The sequence below is a fragment of the Gobius niger genome (genome assembly GCF_951799975.1).
Source record: "Gobius niger genome assembly, chromosome: 6".
Taxonomy (NCBI): domain Eukaryota; kingdom Metazoa; phylum Chordata; class Actinopteri; order Gobiiformes; family Gobiidae; genus Gobius; species Gobius niger.
In genome coordinates this window covers 30406706-30427136 of record NC_136857.1, presented here as the reverse complement: position 1 = coordinate 30427136, position 20431 = coordinate 30406706, and the positions used below count along the sequence as shown (strand labels likewise).

The 20431-nt window shown below is 42.7% G+C and overlaps 1 protein-coding gene across 2 annotated transcripts in view; it reads left to right on the top strand.

The window, feature by feature from the left end:
* Positions 1 to 20431, top strand: part of plch2a (phospholipase C, eta 2a) — a 103445-nt gene that overhangs the window by 67196 nt on the left and 15818 nt on the right. For both annotated transcript variants that reach the window (XM_079558015.1, XM_079558014.1), the window contains 7 exons: positions 2256 to 2349; positions 4729 to 4932; positions 6326 to 6446; positions 10923 to 11094; positions 11917 to 12024; positions 19795 to 19950; positions 20144 to 20242. In XM_079558015.1, coding sequence (XP_079414141.1) covers positions 2256 to 2349; positions 4729 to 4932; positions 6326 to 6446; positions 10923 to 11094; positions 11917 to 12024; positions 19795 to 19950; positions 20144 to 20242 — 954 coding nt within the window. The remainder of the gene's footprint in view (positions 1 to 2255; positions 2350 to 4728; positions 4933 to 6325; positions 6447 to 10922; positions 11095 to 11916; positions 12025 to 19794; positions 19951 to 20143; positions 20243 to 20431) is intronic.

Genomic DNA, 20431 nt, shown 5'->3' with positions numbered 1-20431 from the left:
ACAGTGAAGAGGCACCAAGAGCCCCCACACCTGCAGCACGGAGGAGGCGTCACAAGAGGAGCTACAGGAAACAACAAAAGGGACCAACGAGGAGATGGTGATAGACTGTGGAGGGAGCTGTGCAGGAGGAAGAGGAAGGACGAGGTGGAGCTGACCAGTGCAGGACACCACGCTCTGAGACGGGGACAAGCCCAGGAGGCGGTGCACCGTTTCAGATGATCAGAGGAGACAGAGGGCAGCTACAGTTTCTCCATCCTCCAAGGTCATGCGGGTGGAGTGGCTGAAGGACAACGAGATCATCGACCCGGCCGAGGACAGGAACTTCTACATCACCGTGGACACAACCTGATCATCAAGCAGGCGCGTCTGTCCGACACGGCCAACTACACCTGTGTGGCCAAGAACATCGTGGCCAAGCGCAAGAGCTCCACCGCCGTGGTCATTGTGTACGGATTTCCCATCAACCAGTGCTCCTCCTGTGACCAAAACAGTGAAGATGGCGGCCGCGACACAACGATCTTTCACCAAAGAAAAAAAAAAAGAGTGGAAAAAGAGTGGTGCGCACTGAATGGGTGCTGCTGCCGGATGCTCTCTCATCTAATGCAATTTCTCCATCTGTGAGATCAATAAAGTACCATCTTATCTTATCTTATCTTATCTTATCTAATGTGTGACAGATTGCTAATGTTAGCAAAGCGTACGCCTATTCAGCCTGTTGTTTTTATCCCATTAGGCATTATATGGCTAGTGCGTCTTATACTCCGGAGCGACTTATAGTCCGGAAAATACGGTAATTATATTCTTGTAATGTTGCAAGTACCTGTGGAACTAATCAATGAGACAAGCTTTGTGCTTTTATTTTGGCATTCTGAACTGAAACAGGAAGTCACTTCTTGGGCGGCGTTGTTATTGAAGTTATACACAGAGTCAGTTATTGCGGCAATATAGTGCAAAAATGTAAACAACACCACCACCTGTACCTGCACCTGCAGGACCTACAGTGACTTTGCCTCATTCATTTGTTAACTCAAAGAAAATGTCACATGAGATCATTTTGAAAGTGTCAAATTCTTTTATAAATCATTTTTTAACATGTACCTTTATTGATGTCAACAATCTTTGCAATAAAATTTGGAAAAATAGTAAAGTTTATGCTGCAACGCTCTGTGATTGATAATTACCAAGACACAGCAACAGTGTTTCTGAAGGGGAGTGAAACAGCGCCCCCAATTTGACGCCAGTGGCCAAAAAGTGTACTGCATCCATATTTACCATTGAGAATGATTGGGAGACAGTTGGTGTAAACCAGATGCGGCGCAAAAGTCGGTCACTCTCTGGCGGGCCCCACTTTGGGCACCCCTAATTTATCACAATAGTCTCCTACCTCAATATATCAAACTTTAGATTTTGTTATCGTGACGGGCATACTCAGAGCGTTTGACCATATTACAATGTTTCTTACCTGGAGTTGTGTTTTAAGATGAAAATAAGCCCCAAAGTGTCTTGTGGCTCCAGTGCCTCGTCTGCACACACAGTTCATACCATCATACACTGCCGCACCTACAGTGTCTCCATAATGTTTTTGAAAGTGTCCCAAACAGCTCAGAGTGCTTGGCGAGCCCGTACGCATTAAAACTATGAAGAGCACCCTAGCAAATTATAAAGCGATTGAGAAGTGCCGCAGAAGTTGGAATGAAGGACTTATTAAAGCGACTGTAGTGTTATGCCTGATGGCTCTGAAGCGCGTTATTTTCTCCAATTAAGCATGCCCAAATCTCAAAGCCTATTAACTGGAGAGCTTGCAGCCTATTTGCCGCTGCGAAGCCTCTTTTGAAAGCCAATAACGTCTAGTTTCTAAAAATATGTGTAAGATCTGTGTGAGTGAAACACAACTATTTGCCGTTCCTAACACTAATCATAACCCTAACCCCCTGACCCTGACCATAACTCCCAGATCAGAGGGACAGAAAGGCACGGATTAAACAATACCAGTATTAGGTACTTCTGGTATTGAAAAAATGAAAGTATCAAAAGCAGGTGTCGAAAAAATCGTGATAGCTTAGAGATGAATTAAGTTCCAGAGACGGCAATAAAGGAAATGACTTGGTTGTTTCAGCTCAAATAAATGATACACATTTAAAAGAAATGGTCTTTTAGGGAACAAATTAACATTATTATTCTGTTTCTCGTTTTAGATGAGATCTTTTAGTACAGGCATTGAAAAGAGTGTTGTTAATCTGCGTTTTTTTTTCCAGATGACCAAAGTGACCAAGGACCACTGTCTGGAAATCATCAACAAGTTCGAGCCGTGCTCCGAGAACCAGAAGCAGGAAGTGCTGGGCATCGACGGTAAGGCATAATGTTCTGGCTGATCTTACCCCCATGTCCTCATGACATGGGGGAAGAAATCTCCAAAAAGAGAATTGAGAAACTTTGAAATGGATCATCATTTGGTAGAGATTGGATTGGCTGAACGTCCTTTCATGTCACGCACATGTTTTTGAATATTGTCTCCACTTTTGGACAGCTATAGGAGAAAATGGTCGGACCTTAGTTTCAAGTGGATTGGAATTATTACCCACAGAGACTATCACCAAAAAAGGGTCTGAATGAAAAAAAGAAATTACGTTGCCTCCTTGGATTAGTTTAAGATAGCCTGGTCCTGCAGAGGTGATGTCACTTCCTGTGGAGAAGTGGAGCTCCGCTGATCACATGTCTCTACATTGGCTTTGTTTAGAACAGGGGTGTCCGAACTATTTTCACTGAGGGCCACATGCAGAAAATTATACAGATAACTGGGATTTTTTTTTTTAAATTGAGACGTGTTTTCCTGCATTCTGGTAACCTGGCTAACACCAGACTAAAATCACAAGTGATATTTAGTCTGGGGACCACCAATTCATTTTCTCGTAGGAGAGGTGTGGTTTACGATCGTCCATAGTCATTTATTGGGCGCTACGAATGTCTACCATGCATCTGCACGAAGCCACAGCCAATCGTATCATCGTATGAGATGACGTATGACGTACCCGCTGTAAACTTTTGAGCTTAACTATTTAGAACAAGGTCTAAAGCTTTATCGGAAAATACCATCGCGTCTGCTGCTGTCATGTTTGATCCGTAAATAAACTTTTTTTTTTAATCATCGTCTTGCCGTCCCTCCTCGCTCTGTGATTGCTTCCCAAATCCATGCGAAAATTTGGGCCATGGTCCCCAGGCTGTTGTGCAGTTCCAAATGATTCGAGCGCACACAGCAGTCTGGCGTTAGCCGGTTAGCATTCTGGCGTATTTTAAGCAATAAATAGTAACTATTTTTGGCTATTATGCTGCTATGAAAATAGTAATTTCTGTAATTCTGTAATTTTATACACAGGGTGCAGGTTTTTTTAGTACAAACTAATGCATTAATGGGAAACCCTGATGCTTTTTAATTGAACATGCTTAAAGTAAAAAAAAAAAAAAAAAAAAAAAAAACCTTCTTCACAGCTTTCTATTAATGGATTTTCATCTATTTAATATATATTCAATTAAAGCAAGGCAAAAAAAAAACTCTTAGGTTCTTTAGAATGAACCTATTCATTCTCATAAGAGCCATTTTATTAGCACTCTATTTTCATAATAATAGTCAGTCTGCTGTTGTTACCTTTTTATCCCTGGTGTTTCTCATTCAGAACAGTCCTGTGTAGACAACGCTAATGCAATGTAAATAAACAAATAACAACAGCAAAGTTTACAAACGTCAGTAAATAAGCCTCGATCAGCAGATGGCGCTAATGCACAGACTTCATCCGCCTGTGTGAGCTGTGAGTCCAGCAGAGGGCAGTAAACGGAGAAGTCTGCTCCGTAAAACTGATCCCTGTTAGCCTGAACAATTTGCAAACATGTGTCATTTAAGACGAGGTCCGTGTGAAGATTATGTTCTGGTCAGAGTATAAAAATGACACAACTAACCCAGTACAAGGTGTATTCTATATTTCCTGGATGTAATACTGACAAAAGCCGGGTTCCCGCGCTTATTCATTCACAAATATCGACATATTATACATCCACATGTCCTGCACAAGGTGCTCGAGATGACACTATGATCCAAATATGGACATTTCCTTTGTGGGAGACACATGCTTCTAAAGACCAGAGAAATGTGTCACCCATGTGCACACGTTACTAAACTTTAGGGCTGGTTTTCTCAGTTTTCTCTTTTTTGTTTCAGAGAGACCTTTAAAAGTCTGTAAATGTATTTTTTTGTTCCTTATTCAGCTGCAGCGCCTCGCCTTAATTGAGGGAATTACAATTCTCCGGTCCAGTTCGAAAACCTTCTCTTTGTGCGTTTTCGTGAATGTTCTTGGGGTGTGTTTCCGCTTGACATTTTCTGCATGCCAGAAAGTCTTCCTGAGACAAACATTTGCATAACAACCCGTCTTGACTTTTGATTTTCTCAGCAATCTGTCAGAGCGAGGCCCGGCACTGAATTCAAATGACCTTGTTTGAGTGCGGGACAGTGGAGTGAATATGGACCGCCACCGGCAAAGTCACAACACTTGGCTTTGTTTCTGCTGAATCTAAATTGGAAGGATTGTTAACTCGTGGTATTGTGAAAAGTCTGTGGTACAGGTCCAGGTTGACAATGTCACTGGGTGTTCAGTTGAACGTATGATGAAGTGCGTTGTCGTCCACTCCTGGATGTGACTCTAACCCTGTGATTTCTGTCTCGCTCTGCGGCTCTTCTAGGTTTCACCAACTACATGCGCAGCCCGGCGGGAGACATCTTCAACCCGGAGCACTACAGCGTGACCCAGGACATGAGCCAGCCGCTGTGCAACTACTTCATCGCCTCGTCCCACAACACCTACCTGATGGGGGACCAGCTCATGTCCCAGTCCCGCGTGGACATGTACGCCTGGGTGCTGCAGGCGGGCTGCCGCTGTGTGGAAGGTCAGCGGCCGGTCCCACGGGACGCTCGGAGCACTGCTCACAGTTTAGTTTCACAACAGTCGGGAATGAGGCGGCAAAAATATTGTGTGGGATATTTAAAGTCAACACGCCAGCTGGTATAAACACAGATTTATTTGTTTTTTAGTTAGTTAGATTGTTGGTCGGTGTTTTAGCTGTATCTCAACTAAAGAGCACAAAGCAAGAAGACACTTAGTTTTCTCACTGTCTTAGCACTTTACTTAAAGGGACTAGATGCAAGTTAGCCATTTTATACTCACTGCTGCCACCTCAGGTCATACGTGTAACTACACCTTCTATATCAAGCTCGTGCATGACGACACTTCGGACCCGAATTAACCCCTTTTTGAGTGACATTGCAGGATTTTAGAGGCAGTTGTGGCGAACAGGTCTGGGCTCATTCTACACATCAGGACATTGCTGGAACATGTAGGGGAGGAAAATACATAATTTAAACATTTTTAAACTCCGTATAGTCCCTTTAAGTTAGATCTAACTAAACCTATAGTCTTTTCTTTATTAAATGTTTTCTTTATTGGTTTATTTTGAACACACCACACCAGACTGTAGCCTTGGGCTAATTTGCATCCATTGTCCCACACTCACACTGTTCAACACACTCTCATTTATCCTGGCCTATTGTACATGTTTTTAGTGGAAAGGGAAACCGGAGTGCCCGGAGGAAACCTCCACAGACACGGGGAGAACATGCAATCGAACCCGGGATCTTGTAGCTGTGAAGCACAAGCGCTAACCACTGTGCCACCGTGCTGCTGTCATGTATTGCTGCTCGTTTCTTGGTCCAGTCCGATTTGGCACCAGTTTTTTTTTTTTTTTTTAACCAAGAGCTAGTGCAAAACGAAAGAACCAGTTCTGAAACTGGTTCCGCCCAGCACCAGCTTGGTGGAAAAGCGCTCAAATGTCAGAACAAGAGCAAATGAACCGCTTTAATACTGACAATATGAACAAATGTTCATAATATTGTGGACATTATGAACAAAATGCCCTGATGTCTCTTGTGTGCACGTATTACCATCGCAAAAGAAAGACTCCACAGACTCCAGCCCTTAACCTACTGAGACTCTTTGGAATGTGCTGGAGAAGGCTTTGTGCAGTGCTCTGACTCTCCCATCAGCGAACAGTGTTCCCTCCATTACCCCTCAGAAATAGTGTGTGTGACTTGTTTGTGTGGAGTTTGGCTCCTCCTGCGTTTTACTTGTACAATAATAGACCTGTGGCCTGTTACAGCATGAGGTGCGGAAAATGGGTTACTCCAAAAAAGAAAACCTCTGCAGCAAAGCTACATGAAATATATGCTATATTGTGAGAGTGAAATAAAATGATCCCTCCTTGTTCCTCCTTGTTCCTCCTGCAGTGGACTGCTGGGACGGTCAGGACGGAGAGCCGATCGTTCATCACGGTTACACCCTCACCTCCAAGATCCTGTTCAAAGACGTCATCGAGACCATCAACAAGTACGCCTTTGTGAAGAACGAGTAAGTTCACTCCGCACGACAACAAACCAAACACTTCTGAAGCTTTTCGTAATGTTCTTCCCTCGCCACAAACGCACCTATTCTACTGATGAAGCGCTCCGCTCTGCCCTTATGAGTTGTGTTGAAACTAACTGGTATTAAAGTGTCTACATTATTTAAGGCCATAACCCAACATCAGACCCACGAGTTCATCACGGCTCCACAGAGCTGCACCAATCTGAAAGGTCCTTATCAACTCTGTCACTCAGGAGGAGCTCCAGGCCAAATCCTGTCCAGCCCCGGCGTCTCAGTGTCATGGTCTTATTCAGCCTCAAGGCCCTAAACCTGATTTCTTATTTTACTTATCTAACCCCCTTTTTTTTTTTTTTTTTTACAATTTTACATCATTGTGTTAAATTACTTTGCATCTTATTCCAAAGCATTTGAATCATGGAGCCTAGTTTTTATTTTAGTTACCTCAAAAAGTGACCCTACAACTTGTCCTTGGTAAGAATTGGGATGCTAGAAATGTGTTCAGAAAGTGAGTAATAAGTTTGATTTACTCGCTTCCTCTATTACTGCGAGTCAACATGATGTAGTTCCTTTAAAAGTGCATATGACAGTGACATTTGAGATTTTTCTTTCTATAGTTTAAAATTGTGTTTGACTTCTTTATTGAACACTGACAGGAAGTGACATAGACAGAGGCAGTTTTAAACTGTTGCCGTGCCAACCATGTTATGTCAACGGGAAATGAGTTAAACTGCTATGGAACTTTAATCATGCATCGGTTTTATATAACGCTTTTCTGGACACTCAAAGACACTTTACATGGCATTATTCATTCACTCCATTCTTGGTGGTCGTAAGCTATTATTGTAGCCACAGCTGCCCTGGGGTAGACTGATGGAAGCGAGGCAACCAGTCTGCGCTTATTCACTCACTACATTCCCCAGGCATCCTTGTGTTCTCAAACGGTCTCCCATCCAAGTTCCGACCAGGCCCTTCCCTGCTTAGCTTCCAAGGTCTGGGTTCAACTACACTCGGTGCCCAAATATCAGCTGACGACCTGAACATCCTGATTGACCAGGTCATTCCACCAGTGGATTTCTCGTAACTGGTACTGATACTGTTACTGGTAACAATGGTAACTGTCAAAATGCAGATTTCTAGACTCAGTTTATCGCTACTTTCTCTGTAATTCCTGGGCCAATCCACATGAAACAAAAACTATGGTCCTCATAAAAGCGTCCAAAGGTTGAGACAATCTTCAAAAACATGATGTTGGTCAGTAGAATCAGTCAAATAATGATCAAGGGAAACATTTGGACATTTTTTGTAATGGAAATTTCTTTCAAAAACCTTTTCGGTAACACTTTACATTACGGGCCGGTAAGTCCGTGGTACATATAGTGGTAATTACTAGTAATGACAGTGGTACGTACAGTGGTAATTACAGGATATTTACTAGGTCATTATTGTGGTACTAAAAGTCATAATTACTAGTGATTAGGGGTTAGTGGTTAGGGAGGTACAGAGTTACCCCTGTATCTCTCATTACTAAGAGATACAGTGGTAACTCTTAGTATTGAAGGTCATACTTCTTTGTACTTTGGTACTTTAAATGATACTGTCTAGTAGTTTCAGTGATACATCTATGGTACTTATTGGTAATTCAAGAATACTACAGCAGCAATTCATAAGTAGTAAATGTGGTACTTCTACACACAGACGTAATTTCTAGGATTTTGTGACTATAAAACATAAAACAGCATTAGGGAAAACAAGAAGTACAACCTTCATTACTAAGAGTTACCACTGTGTCTAGAAGTACATACCTTGTAATTCTCACTATAGTATCCTTTAAGTACCACAATAAGTACCTAGAATTACCACTGTACGCACCACCATAGGTACCACGGTGAGTACCATGGACTTACCGGCCCGTAATGTAAAGTGTTACCACCTTTTCTCTCCCGTAGCGTCTTATCGGCACCTGCTCCGACTGAAATGCCATTCTAGAACTTGAACACATTCCCTGTCGTTCAAAGAAGGTTCGTGAGTCGTCTTCGGTACTCAGTTGTTGAAGCATCTGGACTGTGAACTGAACCGATCTTCGGTGCGCTGACCAAGCCTTTTGGATGAGAGGCGAAACGTTCGACACTTCAACAACTGAGGACCGAAGACGACTCAAGAACCTTCATTGAAGACGGACAACTCCTGTACGACTGAGAGCCTACACAGACGACTAGGCCCTGATGACACGGACATAGGCCAGGGCTCACCGGGGCTAACAGTGTGAAAGAGTGCTTCAGGGAGCATCGTTCTCTCACACAGATCGGCCGCCACAGAGCCCGCATATCGACAGCAGTTGTTCCCGACCCTCCTGGCCTGAGCGCCTGCAGACGAACTGTTGAAACTTGATGTACTGCCATGTTCCTTCTGCGTGTGCTGTGACGAATGCGGATTGTTGAGCTCACACACAGAGCGCTATAAGGTTCCTCTTTCACACTGCGCGCTGTAGGTGCTAATCCAATCCACACGCTCAGCCTCGCAAAAAGATCTATTTTTAGAGCGCGTCTCCTCTGCCTGTTGGTTTAGCTGATGCACAGTGAATACGGCAGGTAACAAGAAAGTGGCTTAAAAGCAACAGGTCTATCCGTATCAACACAGGGATTTTCAGAGTCCGATGCATCACTTTATTCAGGCTTTTGGACTCTCCACTTCTAACAATGACTGCAGTAAAACTTAGATGTACAAATGCTACCAATGTTTTATAAGGTTGTTCTAAAAAGGGTGGAAATACCTGACATGTTTCGACGGAGTGGGAAATGACTTCTGTCTTCCTCAGACGTGCATGATGCATCTCTTATCAGCTGTTTTTCCCAGATGTGGCCACACTGACAGGTTTATTACTTCTGTCAGTGTGACCACGCCTGCCGCCGTGTGGTGGTGAAGTGAATCCCATTGATGGATCTTATTCCTTGCTTTCTGATCTCAGTTGCCTCCCGAAATCCAGTGCTTGCATACTGAAAATCCGTCCTGTTTCCCCAATATAGGTTTTATTGAACGTTTTGCATGGTATTTCATAGGGCTGGGATATTTTATTTATTTATTTATTTATGGTTTATTTGGTAGGGACAGTGCAAGTTAATGAACAAGCCACACCGGATTGTAGCCTTGGGCTAATTTTCATCCGTCGTCCCCCATGCGCTCTCTCAAACACACTCTCATACATCCTGGCCTATTGTACATGTTTTTAGTATGGCAAAAAAGTAATCACGATTTTTTTTCTTCCTATTGATGGATTCCATTTAATTTTATTTACCATAATACAGCTGATTTATGAACTTTTATACAAGCATCAGCACAAACAAAGTTTCATTTAATGTTATTTAAGTCCCATGACTTAAATAACGTCAGTGGACTTAATTGCAATCTCTACTTTGAGATTGACCAAAGTAGAGATTGCGATTTTGATTAATTGCCATTTCGTAGATGAATGAATGAATGAATTCTGTCCTGGGGGACCAGTAACTGTCTGAACTTTGTAATAATAATAATAATCCATCAGTTTTATATAGCACTTTTCTGGACACTCAAAGACACTTTACATTGCATTATTCAGTCACTCCATATACTTGGTGGTGGGAAGCTACTATTGTAGCCACAGTTGCCCTTGGAAGCGAGGCTACCAGTCTGCACCATTGGCCCCTCCGACCACCACCAACAACTCACACACACTCCCTTCATTAGGCTTCCTGGTGTTACCAAATGGTCTCCCATCCAAATACCGACCAGGCCCTTCCCTGCTTAGCTTCCAAGGTCTGACGGGATCAGGCAGAGCAAAGGTGGTATGGCCATATGTATGGCCATATGTATGGCGGTATGTCTGCGGTTTAGTTATTTAATTATTTTTTAAAGCTCTTTGTATTGCTCAATACAAATGGCTCATTAAACAAGTGTAGGATTCGTGAGGAAAGTGAGATCAGAACGTGACCAATAAGATCCATCAACAGAGATGGGACGCCTTTACTCTGGCACACATGGGATTCTCTTCTCCAGTAACCACCGCACACCGGCATGAGTGGCCACACTGACAGTAATAAAACTGTCAGTGCGGCCACGCCTGGGAAAAACAGCTGATAAGAGACACATCATACACGTCTGAGGAAGACGGAAGTCATTTTCCACTCCATCGAAACATGTCAGGTATTTCAACAATTTTGTTATGACTGTCTTTCTAGAACAGATTTGGGCAAACTTTTTGAACTTGCCAAAAGGGCCAGACCTGGGCTAGAACTGGGTTGTTTGAAGCAAGTACAATTCTCAAAAAAAAACGTAATATCCTAACACATTTTAACATAACAAAATGGCTTCAGTTACATGAACATAAAGGCCAAAGAGCCGTTTGTATTTCATTTCCTCACGACCAACAAAGAGTGAGTTTGCGATGTAGATGTGTTAAAGTCCTTTGTGTGCTCTTGTGTCCATCAGTTACCCCGTGATCCTGTCCATAGAGAACCACTGCACGGTCCCTCAGCAGAAGAAGATGGCTCAGTACCTGGTGGAGGTGCTGGGGGACAAACTGGACCTGTCCAGCATCAGGGCGGACGAGCTGGGACGCCTGCCCTCTCCAGAGCTGCTGCGGGGCAAGATCCTGGTCAAGGTGCTGCCAATCACTGCTGCTTCCATTTTTGTAATCTCTTAACAAACTCCATAGATCGACCCTGTGCTTTTTAGGGCAGTCCTTATAATTTGTTTCTTAAAGCAGTACTAAGTAACTCTTGCCCCTAGAGGCCATAAGTGCCACTGCTGGTGTCATAGCATGTTGCTTTTTTTTAACGCATTAATTGTCCGTGAGAGTAAATACTACGCTGACAGAAAAGACAAAGGGAGAGAGGGATATTGTACATCCAATTACACAATGGAGATTTTTTTTTTTCACTCAAACCTGGCTGTAAATGCAGTTAGCTTTGCCCGTTAGCCTGTTAGCTTCTTCTTCGTGATTCCATTAGTGTGTATTGGGGACCCAACCCAGTGCAGGGAAGTTGCAAGCATGATTTTCAGGCCAGAGGAAACAACCCCCTATCACCCCATTAGGGACTACAGAAAGGATTTATTAAGGTAATCAAGTTACTTAGTACTGCTTTAAGTTTCATTGGACCTGCAGATTATATTTTCTGTGTTGCTGTAAGTATAAACATTTTGACCATATCATGATTTTTGATTTTATAAATGCAGGGTTGGAATGTTCGCTCTTCCCAACACTAAATATGATCCTCATGGCCTTTTTCTTCAGAATGTTGATTATTACACTATTATAGTTTCTTATAGGCAGTGGTTCTTAGTATAATTTTCCATACAAGTCTATGGGAGTGGAGCTGAATTCAGTGAGCTTCTGGAGTTTCAGCTGAAAGCTCATGATTTAAGAGCAAACTGGACCATGAAATGAGAGGTGAGATGAGTTTAACTGTACGCGTTCTCTCAGGGTAAGAAGCTGCCCCCGAACATCGACGAGGACGCAGACGAGGGCGACGTGTCCGACGAGGACAGCGCAGACGAGATGGAGGACGACTGCAAACTGCTCAACGGAGACGTACGTCAAACATTGCCCTTTCTCTGTGTTTTTCCAAGCAGAATAGCGAGGATTCTACTCAGAAAAGTTAACGAATATGCGAATATGCGTATGATCCATGTAGTTCAACCATATATTGTTGTTGAAATTCTAAGTTCCACCTGAAATTTGTCTTTCTGGAACTGTTTTATAGATTTTTAAATGTATATTGTAAATATATGTTGGGCTTCCTTGAGGACAGTGGTCTCGACTGGTGGGTCGCAGTGGAATGTGGACCTCTGCCAAAGATACATTGTTTTCATAATCAGAACTTAACTTAAGAACTCTGTGACGCTGTGCTTTTGTGCGACAGCTATTTTATATACTGTATGTTCAAATGATCTCTTTTGGGGGGGGGGGGGGGGGGTTACAACTTGTCATTAAAGGTTGAAGGCAGGTCCCAAAGCCACACCAGATGAGAAGCACTACTTAAGGATCCCTTTATTAGAGCTCGACAGTGCTGCCCACTTCTGAACCCGCTCTGGTTTCCAGGAGCAAATTTGACGTCATCTGTTTAGGGTTAGGGTTATTTAGTTTTGGCAGTTTTTACACATGAATTGCCTTATTTTTGTATGAAAATACAAAATTACTGAAAACTTGCAATACATTTGCAAGTCATCATATGTCATCACTCTACATTTGATATTTTTGCCTTATTCACCTGCGGCATCTCGCCTTCATTTGAAGGTTCATTCAAAGCGTTATTATTTTCAACACTTTAAAAATATCAAAAAGTGTATGGTGGAATTGAATGGGGAATATACTTCCAGAACCTGAGCGGGTGTTGATGTGGGCAGAACTCTCGAGTGTTTTGTGTTTTTTCCCACGTGTCTGTGTCCCTTGGAGCTTCTGGACAGATGTGTTGATTGTAAACCTTGACATAGACTGTGGCTTGTCTCTGCTCTGTGCTGCTGCTGTGCTGATCTGTCTCGCGTCCCTCTCTCGTTACGTGGCGTTGCTTCTTTCACAGTGGAAGGTATCGTATTCTAAAGCTTGTGTTCTTTGTGTCTGTGACGTGCCATCTCTCTCCACCCGTCACACACCTCGTGTCTGTCTTCATCACTTTGGGATGTTTGGACACAGGTCTGTCTTCATCACTTTAGGATGTTTGGACACAGGTCATGTCTGTCTTCATAACTGTAGGATGTTTAGACACAGGTCATGTCTGTCTTCATAACTGTAGGATGTTTAGACACAGGTCATGTCTGTCTTCATCACTTTGGGATGTTTGGACACAGGTCATGTCTGTCTTCATAACTGTAGGATGTTTAGACACAGGTCATGTCTGTCTTCATAAGTTTAGGATGTTTGGACACAGGTCATGTCTGTCTTCATAAGTTTAGGATGTTTGGACACAGGTCATGTCTGTCTTCATAATTGTAAGATGTTTGGACACAGGTCATGTCTGTCTTCATAATTGTAAGATGTTTGGACACAGGTCATGTCTGTCTTCATAATTGTAAGATGTTTGGACACAGGTCATGTCTGTCTTCATAACTGTAGGATGTTTGGACACAGGTCATGTCTGTCTTCATAACTGTAGGATGTTTGGACACAGGTCATGTCTGTCTTCATAAGTTTAGGATGTTTGGACACAGGTCATGTCTGTCTTCATAAGTTTAGGATGTTTGGACACAGGTCATGTCTGTCTTCATAAGTTTAGGATGTTTGGACACAGGTCATGTCTGTCTTCATAAGTTTAGGATGTTTGGACACAGGTCATGTCTGTCTTCATAACTGTAGGATGTTTGGACACAGGTCATGTCTGTCTTCATAATTGTAAGATGTTTGGACACAGGTCATGTCTGTCTTCATAACTGTAGGATGTTTAGACACAGGTCATGTCTGTCTTCATAAGTTTAGGATGTTTGGACACAGGTCATGTCTGTCTTCATAACTGTAGGATGTTTGGACACAGGTCATGTCTGTCTTCATAACTGTAGGATGTTTGGACACAGGTCATGTCTGTCTTCATAAGTTTAGGATGTTTGGACACAGGTCATGTCTGTCTTCATAAGTTTAGGATGTTTGGACACAGGTCATGTCTGTCTTCATAACTGTAGGATGTTTGGACACAGGTCATGTCTGTCTTCATAACTGTAGGATGTTTGGACACAGGTCATGTCTGTCTTCATAACTGTAGGATGTTTGGACACAGGTCATGTCTGTCTTCATAACTGTAGGATGTTTGGACACAGGTCCTGTCTGTCTTCATAACTGTAGGATGTTTGGACACAGGTCATGTCTGTCTTCATAACTGTAGGATGTTTGGACACAGGTCATGTCTGTCTTCATAACTGTAGGATGTTTGGACACAGGTCATGTCTGTCTTCATAACTGTAGGATGTTTGGACACAGGTCATGTCTGTCTTTATAACTGTAGGATGTTTGGACACAGGTCATGTCTGTCTTCATAACTTTAAGATGTTTGGACACAGGTCATGTCTGTCTTCATAACTTTAGGATGTTTGGACACAGGTCATGTCTGTCTTTATAACTGTAGGATGTTTGGACACAGGTCATGTCTGTCTTCATAACTTTAAGATGTTTGGTCACAGGTCATGTCTGTCTTCATAACTTTAGGATGTTTGGACACAGGTCATGTCTGTCTTCATAACTTTAGGATGTTTGGACACAGGTCATGTCTGTCTTTTATAACTGTAGGATGTTTGGACACAGGTCATGTCTGTCTTCATAACTGTAGGATGTTTGGACACAGGTCATGTCTGTCTTCATAAGTTTAGGATGTTTGGACACAGGTCATGTCTGTCTTCATAAGTTTAAGATGTTTGGACACAGGTCATGTCTGTCTTCATAACTTTAAGATGTTTGGACACAGGTCATGTCTGTCTTCATAACTTTAAGATGTTTGGTCACAGGTCATGTCTGTCTTCATAACTTTAGGATGTTTGGACACAGGTCATGTCTGTCTTCATAACTTTAAGATGTTTGGACACAGGTCATGTCTGTCTTCATAACTTTAAGATGTTTGGTCACAGGTCATGTCTGTCTTCATAACTTTAGGATGTTTGGACACAGGTCATGTCTGTCTTCATAACTTTAGGATGTTTGGACACAGGTCATGTCTGTCTTTATAACTGTAGGATGTTTGGACACAGGTCATGTCTGTCTTCATAACTGTAGGATGTTTGGACACAGGTCATGTCTGTCTTTATAACTGTAGGATGTTTGGACACAGGTCATGTCTGTCTTTATAACTGTAGGATGTTTGGACACAGGTCATGTCTGTCTTCATAAGTTTAGGATGTTTTGAGATGTTTAGGTGAGATTTCAAGTCGGTCTGTTTAAAGACAACTTGAAACAAAATGATGCAAAATAAATTATTGCTCTCTAGTTTGTTGGACACACATTTCAAAGTTACACATTAAGTGCCAAAACTGAAATAATTAGTTTTTTTAGTTGACTGCCAAAGTACACCTTATGTGTGATTTTGGGAGCTCTGTGATGAACAGAACTGAAATAAATGACGATCAAAAACTTAAAAAAAAGTCATCATCTGGACATTTCATCTGGGCATTAGACTCATTTGAAGCGGGAGCTGCTGCCCCGTCCTCCCCAGGCCTGACTTCAGTGCGTAGCGTCTGAAGTCAGGCCTGGACAGATGCCCTCATTTCTCTCTTTCTGCTTCTGGACCTTATTTTATATTGGACATATATTACGCTCATAAGGAGACAGATGATACGCACAGATCTGTAAAACCGATGATACAACTACTTAAAAAAAACTAACAATTTGAGCTCTTTTCATTCTCCCCAAATCCTCTATTGCTGTAAAATGAAAACATATGTGTACATTTATCTGATTTATTTTTTGTTTGGTTCTTACTAACCCACACCTGAACCCAGCACATTTTATTCAGTTTGGCTTTACCCAAATCTAGGCTCAAATGGTGCATGATTCATAAAACATGCGATATCTCAGTTTCTGGAAAAAACTGTGATTTTGATCAAAACTAGCATCTGATTTGCTGAGGCTAGTATGACTGTTTTCACCTACGGAGAGCTTAGAGTCTCACCTTTCATACGAGCCATAGCATGTGTCCATATGTGTCTATGACATAGAATGCGCTGTGGTGCTACAAATGTCATGAAAAATGGTCTGGATTGTTGGCACTCTACAGCTAAATCCCCCAAATTTTCTCAATTGCCTAATTATTGTAAACCGTGTAATCAGCAGAATTGTCACTGAATTCCGACTGATTGCACACCCCGAACCACAATCACATTAAAACCACAAATAGACAGATCACAATCCACAAATAAATAATCTACTTGTCCCTGTTGGGGGAGGGGGTCTGATAATTGGATTTTTCTTCACAAGCGTTGGTAATTGACATTGGATCTGCATTGTAAGTATGAAATATGAAAGTAAACTAATACAAGAATCCCTTTCTAGAACAGAACATGTTCATAGAGATGTAAACTGCAGATGCAGCAGGACTTCTACCTCACAAACACCCCGAGAGACGTGTTACTTTTTTGTTTGCAAAGGACTGCCTAAAAGAATGTGGCTTCAATTTGATAATTGTAAACATTGAAGCTGCATTTCCGATTTGATTGCCATTAATTGACCTTCTTGCAACTGTTGACGCTAAAGCCCCTGGAGCTGCTTAAAATGTAACCGGCACAGTTTAGTTTAGTTTAGTTTAGTTTATTTCTTATTTGGTGTGTTGCACCTAAAGGTGCCCAGCCCGCATGGGCTTATAAGACACAAAAATGCAGGCAGACATCAGAAAAACATTAAACAAAGAGTGTCCTCTTTAGTGTAAGCCAAGCGCTTAACAAAAACTTAGACAAATGAAATGGCTTATACTTGAACAAAAACTTAAGCCTTTCCTCATCGGACTTTTCAAACAAACGTACAGCAACGTCAGACAGTTTACAAAATAATTGCCTTCTCGGATCATAATACAAAGGACAATAAAACACAAAATGCGATTCATTTTCAATATCATTTAACTAACACAAACAACATGTCCGCTCCTCCTCTGGGACCGAGTGGAATCGTCCCGTCTCCAGTGCCAGCACCAGAGTCCCGGACCTCAGCTGAGCACAGACTGACCTCTGACCTCTAGATAGGTTCAGGGTCACATAGGGCTCAGGACCAAAATTATCTTTAATCAAAATATAAGTTCTCATCTTTGGCTTACACAAGACATCATTTAACCATTTAAGTTTATACTTTTCAAAGTAGACTTTTTTAATTTCTCCAACATTACATCTCAACTTGTTTCTAAAATAAACTGGAGATCAGCATCAACAAAAATGTTCTCCATCTGCACACTCCAAATGTATCTATTCGACAGTCATGTGGACTAGTCATGCTCTACAGGGTCAGATATCTTCTTTTGTTAGTCTAGTATTGAAAACTTAAGTTAGCTGGCTTGCTAAACCCACAGGAGCTCACAGACCCTTGCTATTGGCTGCAGTGGCTCTATCTCCTCCGCGGCTGCGGTTCTTCTCTGACAAAAAAAAAAAAAACACAGGCTGCTTGAGCATCAAGGCTCTGCTCTGCTCTAGCGCTTAGAAAGTAAATGCGCAGATATTCCAGCATTGTTGTGACATTGTCCAGCAATGACAGCTCATGAACGTCTCGGCAAACAGAGACGGACGATAAACGAGTCGTACCTTGCTGACAATAATAATGATAATTATAATAGGCTCCTCCCGCTTCTTTCCTGCTGTGTTTAGAGCGGAAAAAAACTCTGCGCCCACTAGTTTCTCTGTCAGGAGAACAGCAGAATGTTGGGTAGCTACGGTTGCCATGAGGTATGACTGGACGATGACCGTTTTGCGTCAGGTCTATTGTGCAGTTCTGTGAAGTCAGTCCTTTGCGTTTGATCCATCCTTCAATCCCTCTACTGTGGGACCTGAAGACAAGTCAAGCCAGGTGAGCAGGGAAAGTCAATTTAGCTTTTATTACTGACATAAATATGACTTGTGAGTCTTCTTTCGTTTTATGTTTTCATATAAAGATAAGGTTCAAAGCTCAATAAATCAGGCAGGTTTTAGATGTTAAAAAAATCCATCAAATTCTTGCTTTTTAACCAAGTTTGGAGCTTCTTTTATTGAGATTGTTGTCGCATCGATGTTAGAAAAATGCAAAAATTGACGGGGAAACTGTAGCACCCTGTCACCAAACTCAGAAACGCTAAAATCCCCAAATCATTCAACTCTTGCCCCCGCTAAAGCATGTGCTCATTCATTAGACACACAGATGTGGCCCCGCAGGTGTGGAACTGGCAACAACGCCGCTCTCCATTTGCCTCGTTTAAAACATCATTACTCTCTAATACTGGGAATCATCTGCAAACATCTGTTCTCTCATTTCACTCAACGGAATAGCATGCTCACGTTCACGAGGCTGAGGGATAGATGGGTTCTCTCTGCCCCCGTGTGGCCGACTCTGAGACGGCACCTTCATTCACCGCTGTCATCCCCCACCGAGATGATCTGCCTCCTGAGCCGTTCATAATGGCGTGCACTGTGTCGCTGTGTGTGAAAGGTGAACTCGCGACAAGGAGCATTCAGGGGAGATCGGCTTTTGTTCTGCCCTCGCCTTTCGTCATTGAAATGAAGGAAAAATTGCATCTCAAACCATGTCTGTGTGGACTGTAGTCTACAAAGAATTTGGTGATGCCATATGCACGAAGCACTGATAATGTAGCCGTTTGATTGTTTGTTTGTTTGTTAGCATGCAGACCCACCGTGTACAGCCTGTGTCATTTCCTTGTGAATGCCTGGAATGTGAAAGCGCACCCTTCGAGATCGGGTGAGGAGCTCAGTTACCCGGGAGGAGCTCGGAGTAGAGTCGCTGCTCCTTCACGTCGAAAGGAGCAGATGAGGTGGCTCGGGCATCTGTTCCGGATGCCTCCCGGTTGCCTACCTCAGGAGGTGTTCCAGGCATGTCCTAGTGGGAGGAGGCCTCGTGGAAGGCCCAGGGCACGCTGGTGGGACTATGTCTCCGAGCTGGCCTGGTGTCGCCTCGGGGTCCCCCAGAACAGCTGGAGGAGGTGTGTGTGGATCAGGCAGTTTGGGAATCTCTGCTGAGACTGCTGCCCCCACGACCCCGCCCCGGATAAAGCGGAAGAAAGCGGATGGATGGACATGTATTTACAGAAAAAAATGTAAAAACACGTAGACGTATATTATACCAGATAATGTACTATTCTGATATGGCGTGAATAAAACATTAAAACATCTACTGTTTAGTGCGAACCCTGTTTAACCTCTTAACCCCCGCCTGAACTGAGCACCTTTTCTCCAGCTCAAATAAAAGATGCCCAGAATCCAGTCACTGCCAAAAGTCTTTACAAAATACAAAACTATGGTGCAAAACACTGAAAATGTGTTGACATTTCCAGCTAAATGGTTGTTTTATCAGCCACAAGTTTTCCATTGTGTCTTCTTTGCTTTTCCGTAGTTTTTTTTCCATCATTCCTTTGCGTTTGCATTTAAATGGCATTCAAATGAATTTAAAGTGACTTGCTGCTGAACATTTTACATAATCAATGAAAAGGGGAGCATGTACATTTTAGTTGCTTTGTGCTGAAATTTGCATAATACATTCTGAAATATTTCTTATTATCTTCTAGTATCAAAATGGAGCATTAGATCAAAATGTGTTATTTCTGTATTTGAGAGAAAAAAAACAGTAGGACTAGGATGACGAACACCTCTATCATCAGGTGGGTCAAAAGTCTAAAGTCCTAATCCTCGTCCTCTCCTTCAGACCTCGGCCAACAGGAAACAGGTGGAGAACCTGGCCAAGAAGAAGCTGGACAACCTGTTGAAGGAGTCCAAGATCCGCGACCGAGAAGACCCCGACAGCTTCACCATCACGGCCCTCAACTCCGCCACCAAGACCCCGGACAAGTCCTCCGCTAAGGTGCGCTCCCCACACTGGTCACGTACCTACGATGGCATCTGTCCCTACGCCAGAGCCCTGTGAAGAAAGGGTCAAATTAGGGGAGTCCATGGAGAAACAGGGCCATTAGGGCATTATTTTGTTCCTAGGTGAAAGTTTAGAAGTTTGCCCACGACAAACTTGATTCTAGCTTCTATACATTTTCTACTTTCAGGGCAAAAGTGAAGACGGCACGGACACGGCAGACGACACCGTCCCCGGCGGGAACAAGTCCAGCAGCCGCTCCTTCATCGGGAGCTTCTCCAAACGCAAGGTCCGTTCATATGAATGTTACAGCTCAGCTCACTAGGGCTGTCACAGTAAATACTATGACGACCCATCTTTTCAATCAATAAACAAGACATTATTGGGCTCAATATCTATCGTCAGTACTTTGTAGTGTGGCCGAACGTCATATATTTTGTGAAAAGGTTATAATAATGTTATGTAGAAGAGTAGATTT